Source organism: Cervus canadensis, chromosome 14 (assembly GCF_019320065.1).
Source record: "Cervus canadensis isolate Bull #8, Minnesota chromosome 14, ASM1932006v1, whole genome shotgun sequence".
Taxonomy (NCBI): domain Eukaryota; kingdom Metazoa; phylum Chordata; class Mammalia; order Artiodactyla; family Cervidae; genus Cervus; species Cervus canadensis.
The window spans coordinates 21,736,408-21,745,555 of NC_057399.1; the positions used below are offsets into that span (position 1 = coordinate 21,736,408).

At 41.2% G+C, this 9,148-nt stretch overlaps 1 protein-coding gene across 1 annotated transcript; it reads left to right on the forward strand.

Moving 5' to 3' along the window:
* The first annotated feature begins 3,200 nt into the window (after nucleotides 1–3,200).
* On the forward strand, nucleotides 3,201–8,843 carry C14H9orf40 (chromosome 14 C9orf40 homolog). The gene is made up of 2 exons (XM_043486674.1): nucleotides 3,201–3,889; nucleotides 8,270–8,843. Exons 1-2 carry the CDS (start codon nucleotides 3,461–3,463, stop codon nucleotides 8,426–8,428), a joined length of 588 nt encoding a protein of 195 aa, XP_043342609.1. The 5' UTR covers nucleotides 3,201–3,460; the 3' UTR covers nucleotides 8,429–8,843.
* Nucleotides 8,844–9,148: the final 305 nt, after the last annotated feature.

Sequence of the window (9,148 nt, forward strand, 5' to 3'; positions counted from 1 at the left end):
CTTGGGCAAAGCATTCTGAGTTTGTTTCCTCATCTATGAAAGAGGACTGATACCCAGTTCAGTGGTTTTTATGAGGTCCTCTGTACTATATGTGAAATACTAATATTATACAGGCATACCTCCTTTTATTGCACTTTGCAAATAGTGCCTTTTTTTTTTTTTACAAATTGAAGTTTTGTGACAACCCTTGTGTCTAGCAAGTCTGTCAGCATCACTTTTCCAACAGTATTTACTCACTTCATGTCTTTGTGTCATTTTGGTAATTCTTGCAGTACAAACTTTTTCGTTATTATTGTATTTTGCTGTGATGTTCGGTAAACACTGATTTTAAGGTATGCACATTTTTAAAGACATTTAATAGATGACAGTATAATGTAAACATAACATTCGTATGCCCTAGGAAACCAAAATATTTGTGTGACTCACTTTATTGCAATATTAGCTTTATTGCAGTGGTATCTGCAATATCTCTAATGTATGCCTCTGTGTGAATCTGTGAAAGCACACAGTGGACAAGTAAATGTGATTTCCATATATGTTGACTGCTGTATACACAAATCAGTTCCACATGGATGAAAGATTTAAATATGGAAGCAAAAATATAAAACCATAAAATGTCTAGAACTTGGAACAGGAAAGGACTTCTTAACAAGTAGTATGTGTAAACCAGACAACTAAACACTGATAAACTTGACTATGTTAAAATTAAGATATCAGACAGTAAAAATACAAGACATACTGGGAGCAAATATTTATAATATTTACAACAGCTACTACTCATAAGAACATTGCTTTCTAGAATATAAAAGAAGCTCTTCCAAATCAGTTAGAAAAAAACAACCATACCAACTTTTTAAAGTTGCAAAGAATTTAACAATCCTTTCACAAAAAGCTAGAGGTCCAAGTTGGGCCAAGCAGAGGCTGGCTGGGATCAGGTAGAGTGGTCTTGAAGCAGAGGTGATGGTGAAAAGGCCTACACCTTAAGACAAAAAAGCATAAACTATAGACAATGAAAGAAAAGACTGATAATGTAGACCACATTTACTCAACAAGACACCATGCAGAGTAAAGAGCCAGAATTACTGCTCCAGGAATGGCCCATAAACTATGTAAAAAGAGGTCCAGTTTCACTGGGGAAATACAAACAGGCCACAGTGAGATATATCACACTGCTCATGTAGGACCATACTAAGTTTACTGGTGAGGATGTGACAAAAAGGCATCTCATCTTGTACTAGAATAAGCTTGTAAATAGCACCTCAGGAAGCTAGTCCACGTGAAGTTAAACATACACTGTACTACTCAGGAATTCCATCCTGGAGAGACAGGCGGCTCAGTGGTAAAGAATCCACCTGCCAGTGTAGGAGACACAGGAAACCTAGGTTCGATCCCGGGTTTGGGAAGATCTCCTGGCAGGGGAAATGGCAACCCACTCCAGTATTCTTTCCTGGGAAATCCCATGGACAGAGAACCCTGGCGGGATACAGTTCATAGGAGTGCAGAGTCAGACACGACTGAGCAACTAAACATGCATGCAGAGACATTCTTGCACATGCGCCTTAGAAATTATGAAGCATGCTCATATCAGGAATTCTCAGATGTCTCAAAGAATCTGCCTGCCAACATAGGAGACTCGGAGACACGGGCTACATCCCTGGGTCGGAAAGATCCTCTGGAGGAAGAAATGGCAACCCACTCCAGTATTCTTACCTAGAAAATTCCATGAACTAAAGGAGCCTGGCAGGCTATAGTCTAAGGGATCTAAGAGTTGGACATGACTGAGCACACACACATGTTAACAGTACACTATCTCTAAAATTTGAAAAAAACTCAAATGCTTATCAACAATGAAGTGTATTCATATGGTGGAATACTGTATTTAACATGAATGAAATTACATGCATAAAAATATGAAATAAGGAAAATAAAACAAATGACCAGTTTTTAAAATTGGGTAAAATTTGAGTATTTTACCTAAGAAGACATACAGATAGCAACTAAGCACGTAAAAGATCCTGAATATCATTAGTCATTAGGGAAATCCAATGGGATAAACTACAATGGGATACATGAGATATTTACTTAGATTAAAATTAGTCTGACCAAACTAAGTGTTGGAAAGGACATGTAGGAGTCTCTGAAACACTGCTAGGTGGAATGAAGAATGGTACAACCACTTTGGAAACCAGTCTGGCAGTTTTAAAAAAGTTAAATATACACACTTACTATGTGATCCAACCTTTCCACTCCTAAGTGTTTACCTGAGAGAAAAAAAAAAAGCCTATGTCCATTCAAAGCCTTACACATAAATGTTCTCTGCAGCCCCAAACTGAATACAACCTACATGTCCACCGAAAGTGAATGAATAAACAGACTGTGATATATCCATATATATGTAATAAACGGCAAGTTATTCTGCCAGAAAAAGAATGCAATTTTGCCGTTTGCAACAATATGGATGGATTTAAAGGTATAAATACGGTATCGCTTTACTTATTATGTGGAATCTAAAAAAAAATAAATGAGCAAATAGAGAAACAGTCATAGATACACACAACAAACAGGCGGTTGCCAGAGGGGAGGGGGACTGGGGATGAGAGAAAACGGGAGGAAATGCAAAGATCAAACAGAAAAGCTACTGTTTACTACCTTACTTATTATATTTCTATAATAAACAATTGGTTGCTCCTAACTTCTCACAACAGGCTTGATGTATAGGGGCGTGGGATAATTAATTACTAATCATAGAACAATTATCTTCCTTGCACACTTTTCTCTAGAAGATCATAGTAGTTTCTCCCTTTAAATCACTTATACATAATTTTCTTCCTCACCTTTTTCTTTACTTGGTTACTGTTTTCATTAACTATTAAAAATAAGGTTGTTTCTCTCGTCCTTTGACAACACATACCGTTTTGCTCTAAGAAAGGCTTTGGAATCTCACTTCTGACCACCGCGCAGAGGAAGCAAGGAACGCTGCCTTTCCCACATAATTTAAAAGCCAATCTCAAGTTTCAGTCGCAAAGCGACACAGATACTCTGAAACCTTTGCAGCGCCACTGGGCCTTTAATAAGCCCGCCTCGCCCCCGGGCGCGCACTTCCGGCCGCGGGGGCACTCGGGAGCTCGCCCCGCGAGCCTCCACCAACCAGGGGCTCTACCTGGCTTGCGCGAATGCGCGCGCGCACATTTGTGCGCAGGTTCGAATCTCCGCCGCCTCGCGGTTGCTTCCCCAACGTCCGGCAGCGCCTCGGCGGCGGCGGCGAGAGCTGCGCGCGCGAGCTGGGCCGGATCGGCTGCCCCGCCCCCTCTGCCCTCTGCACTTTCCAGCCGCGGCCTCGCCTGGACTCGCAGTTCGCCCTCCCTCGCGCACTGCGCGCTCCGCCCTCGTCTTCCGCCCCCACAGCTATCGGCACTCGGCGTCCCGCGCCGGGCGGGCTCCGCCCGAGCCTTCGGGGCCCATGGCCAAACGCCGTGCGGCCGAGCCGCTGACGTTCCACGTGCCTTGGAAGCGGCTCCTGCTCTGCGACTTTCCTGAGGAGCCGCCGCCGCCGCCGCTCTGGATCCCGCCGCCGGGGGCCTCGCATCCCGGGCGGCCCCTCGGCTTCCCCGAGCTGCCCCGAAAGCGTAAAATCGACGCGGGGGCTATGACTGAGCCTTCGGTTTCGCCCAGCAAGCGCCGCGACGACGGGGATACCGGTGCTCAGGGCTGCGCGGAGCGTGAGGGCCGCGGCCTGGAGACCGGCGAGTCGCAGCTGCTGCAGCCGCCCGTGCGGCCCCGCGGGCCGGGGGAGGAGCCCCGGGGTGTCCGGCCCCCGAGAGGCGGTGGCGACGATGGGGCGGGGCGCGCAGAGTCCCAGCGGGGAGACTGGGGGGCCGCACCGCGCCAGGTAGGGGCTGGTGGTGGGCTGGGCGCTCCGACGGGGTGCGGGGGACGGGGTGGGGGAGAAAGGGTCACCCTTTTCCCGGCACTGCGCGTCCCGGGAAGGAACCTATCGTCCCCTTCTAAAGTGTTTGTCACGACACCCCCGCCCAAGATGAAAAGCTGGGGTCCTCCCCATGAGAATGTACACTGACACCCCCCCCCTCCCCGCGCCCGAAGCAACGCATCAAAGACCCTAGAGCTCGCCTTGGGCAGCGTCTTGGTTCGTTAGGACGGGCGGAGAGCACTAAGCTTAACTAGGGGGAAACAGACCGTTGGATGAAGTATACGCGTGGCCTTGCATCTTCAGCATTTGTGCTGTCCAAGAAGGAAGCAGGGGCGTGGGGTCATCACAGACGGGAGAGCTTGGTAAAGACGTTGACCGTGAACCGCGATAAGTTAAGCTCCACGACAAAAGTTCAGAGAAAGGTGTATTGCGTCTTCCTCGGTTTAACGATGATTGTTTTCTGGAATTCATGATCGATTTCTTTCTAAAGAGGGTGACCAATGTAGTAGCCACCAGTTGGACGTCCTTTAAGGGATGGTACAGCTCTTTTGGTTGACAGAAAGGGCCTCCGTATCTCGGGGAAAAGGCATTCTTAACGCAGTGTGAAGTCTGATCCTATGAAAAAGGATCAGAAAATCTGGTTCTTAACATCAGGCATATGTATGAGGATCTTTGGAGAGTTCCGCTTCAGTGGGAAATGAGCCTGCCCCATATCTGCACATAAGATGTCTAGATAGGTGTGGCAGCCACTCGAATTGTGACAACACCTGAGGTGTGACTAGTTCAAACTGAGATGTGCTCAGAGTGGAAAAGAACACACTAGATTTCAAAGATTTCAAGAAATTTTATATTGATTGGACATTGAAATAATTTGAAGGTACTGGATTGAATAAAATATATACTTTTTAAATATGGCCATTCAGTCAGGTCAGTTCAGTCTCTCAGTCGTGTCCGACTCTTTGCGACCCCATGGACTGCGGCACTCCAGGCCTCCCTGTCCGTCACTAACTCCGGGAGTTTACTCAAACTCATGTCCATGGAATCGGTGATGCCATCCAACCATCTCATCCTCTGTCATCCCCTTCTCCTCCCGCCTTCAATCTTTCCCAGCATCAGGGTCCTTTCAAATGAGTCAGTTCTTCGAATCAGGTGACCAAAGTATTGGAGTTTCAGCTTCAGCATCAGCCCTTCCCATGAATATTCAGGACTGATTTCCTTTAGGGTAAACTGGTTGGATTTCCTTGCAGTCCAAGGGACTCTCAAGTATGGCCATTAGAGAATTTTAAGTGATGTTTGTGACTGGCATTGTGTATTATTGGGCAGCTTTGGTCTCATCTTAGGAATTCAAGCAGCGTTTTGGCACTTACGGGTTGAACCAGGAGCTTTGCAGGTGGAAGAAGCAAATGAAGAGCTGAGACTTCACCAAGTTCTCTTCAACCACTACATCATATCATCTGCCCCACTTTTCTCCATTGTCCTAAATATCATAAGCATTGATAGTATTTTTCAAATACTTCGCCAGTAAAATAAGAGTAGTTTGGAAAGATCTTGTTCTGTGGTCGTCAGAAATTGTCCTTTAGATATAATTATTATGATTAGTGTTTCTACCCCGGGTTTTCTTGGAATTTAGAAAATGAACCTTATTTAGACTTTTTTAATTCAAACTGCTTTTAGATGTTCAAGTCCTCTTAAGACTGAATGATAGCAGTTAGTTTTAAAGTAGAGTAAAGAGTTATAATTTGCAGTTAAATCATGTCATACCAATGTGCAAAACCTGAAAAAAACAAAAATGTAGAATGATAGTCATCCAGACATATTTGGTATGGAGGTAAGTACTGTATAGTCTGAGAACTTGACTGTTTCTGTTACCCTACCCATACCTAGGCTTGTCTTTCCTACCAGAGTATACTGACTGCAGTATGCCACAAATTGGTAAAAGGGAAATGAAAATGGCAGGTAGGCAAAGGAATTTTTTAGTAAACTGACAGCAGACATCTGCGTAGAATCTCCTAGACGCTAGAATCTCCTGGAATCTCCTAGAATCTCCTATATCTTCTTCCACAGCAGTGACTACATCTAGAAGCTTTCTGCTTCCGGGACTCACTATAAGCCTGTAGCAGGGAACAAGCTTGTTTTGAGGGGTTTCTACATAAAGGCTAGTCCCCTGTTCTCTTTCCCCAGGAACCCTTATGTTCCTTTTTTTTGTCCTGTTCCTTGAGCTGCTGCTTTGTGCAAACTTAATTTTCTTCAGCTGCTTTTTTTCTTTACTGCCACCAAAGATGCTTGATTTTTGTGTTATAAGAGTCTTACAGCCCAGGGAAAATAGGATATAGCAGAAACACACAGAAGTTAAAAAGTTTTTTAGTTCCTGTAGCAAAAGTCTTCCCGGTTCCTCTTGTTCTCAGAGTTCAAGTCCCTATCCTTACCCTTGGGATCTCATTTAGGAAGAATTTCCTTAAATATGTCCTTTCTATATGAAGGATGAAATCTAGGCGGAATGATGGTACCTGTTTTCTGTCCTAGAATCTCAAGAGTATTTATTGAGTTGTTTCAGGTATTTTCTTAACTGGAGAACTAAAAACCAGGTGTTACTTCAATGAATATTCATGTATTTTCTCATGTTAGAGTCACTTTATGCAGATTCAATATTATCAGTGCTGACCTTTACTGTTATTAATTGATATTTTAAATAGCAGAAATGGTGTGATTTTAGTTTATAGTGATGCAGATTCATAGGCTTCTTGGGATATAATAGCTAGCTATATTTGGCAGTTACAGTGCTAAACCATAATTCGCACAAGAGCAAAGAGTCTGTCTTCTTTTATCTGTGATGAAATAGACTTCGGTCAAGATCAGAGTTAATGGGTGGTGGAGTTATCATATAAATGCAGACCTGTCCTGTGGGCAAAGTTTGTGCTCTTAGTAGGTTATACTGACCTTGTTAAGGGATCTTTTTTGATTTGTGTTTTATAAGTAGATAATTTGAACAATAGATTTTTTTCCAAGAGACAGAGAAATAGGTCATTGTTTTTAACCCTGTTTAAAATGAAATTTTTCTTGGCATCGTTTGTTATTAAATTTTTATCCCAGTGTTAAGAAATTTCCAAGGGACTCTTAATTCGCTAAGCCTTAGTGTCTAAGGCACTGAATGAACTTATTGAAAAGTCCTGTGCTCTCCATTTAAGTAACTAGCGACATGTGCCTATTGAGCATTGAAATGCAGCCAGTCTGAATAGTGCTGGAAGTGGAAAATACCTGGCAGATTTTAAGGTTTTAATTACCATGACAAGAAAAGTGTAAAACATCACATTAATTTTTTAAAATATTGACTGTATCTTGAAATCATAGTGATTTTGGTTCTACTAGGTCAAGTAAAATTTTAAGATTGATTTCACATGTTTCTTTTTACTCTTTTTTTTTTTTTAACTGAAGATACCAGAAATTTTAAAATTATATATGTGGCTTCTGTTATATTTCTGTTGGATACTGCTGCTATAGCAAGTATGAACCTAAAGTACAGACACGACTTAATAGACTATATAGATATATTGATACCCATTGAGGAAAGGTGTTAACCTTCAAAGTGATCACCTTGGAGGTCTGTATATAATTGCAGTGCACAACGTATTTAGGGGAGGCTTTTGAAATTTTGTGCCAATTTTGAAATTCTTTGGAACATCAACTTCATAGTTACTTGAAACAGTTTTATAGCCTTTAAGAATAAGTTGTTGAATTTTTAAAGGACTCGCACTCACTTGAATTTATCAGTTTTGTTTTATTGAGTTAAAAGTCATGTCTTGAACAAAATGGTATGTTTAATAAAATGATCAGTTTCAGATTTTCTTGTTATTTACTATATTTTTATTTTAATGTTTTTTAGAAGGTTGTCAAAATATTTTAGCCTATGTAAAATCAACCCCTTAAAATTCCAAACCTCAGGGCAGAGGCCAAAAGTAAGTTTTAAGATGTGTCTATGTATTTTTTATATTGTTTTCCTCATTGAAATGTAAAAAAATTCTAAGACCATCTTCAGACATTATTTTTGGGTTGACAAATAGAAGAAAATTCTGGGAAGAGACGCTCTTGGAGGAGATTCTTTTAAATTTAAACTACTAGCAAGAAATACTTTCACAGATTCATGAATATGAAAATACAGATTTGACTGAACCCATGAAGTACTCTGATTAGGCAGAATTAATGTTTATTTGTTGAAGATGCAAAATTAAAGACTGCAAAATTTTATGTGAGTTTGCTTTTAAAACAAAAAATGGGTTTCATGAAAAACCTCAACTTTTTCTAGACCATTGATGTGCTTTCATCTCTCTCTTCTTTTCACTAAAGCTCAGTGAAGAATTTTGGCAGTATAACACCTTCCAGTACTGGAGGAACCCTTTACCGCCTATTGATCTGGCAGACATTGAGGATGTAAGCGAAGACAACCTGATAGAAACAGCACTGCAGGGCAAGAATGAAGTGGCTGAGATTGACATGGAGTCTTGACAGAAGGAGCTAAAGAAGTGGGTTTTTCTCAACTCGAGGAGACATCTCTAAGTGAATTTATGTTAAGGAACAAAGTTATTTTCCATACTTGATGTGGTATCATTCCCAAACCTGAAAAATGAGGAAAAGTTGTTTCAAAGATGAATGCCTGCAGTCACTACTGTACCTCCCAATGGGGATTTGTCAAGGATATAGTGCAGTTATAGGGGAAGTACAATATGTGTGCATTCTTAAGAAAAATGTATGTGTAGGTTCTAAATTTGAAGATATCAGTCTTACAAAATGGAATTCTGACTGTTACAGAAATAGATGGGAAACATTCAAATATTCCTGTTGTTGCACCAAAAAGTTAATTTGTGTACATGAAATGAATATTGTTTTATAATAACTTATTAATAAAATACTTTCTAATACACTTCATTGACTCTTTTTTTGTTGAACAAATAGCTGACTTAAACATCTGTGCAAACTTAAAATGGGATTCTTTCTGAAACCTGGTATAGTTTTAAAAGAGCTTTCTAAATGTAAAGTAGTGAGAATTTCAGTTTGGGTAGCATGTTTGTGTAACTTCCAGTAATTAATATTTGCTAAACTTGACTTTAGGCCATCAGTAATGGATAAAGAACAAAGAGAATTGGGCAGGTGATTCATTCCCCTCCTTTCCTAGGATAAGAAGAAATTTATATTTTTATTTTTTTATTATTTCTTGATTTTGAATTT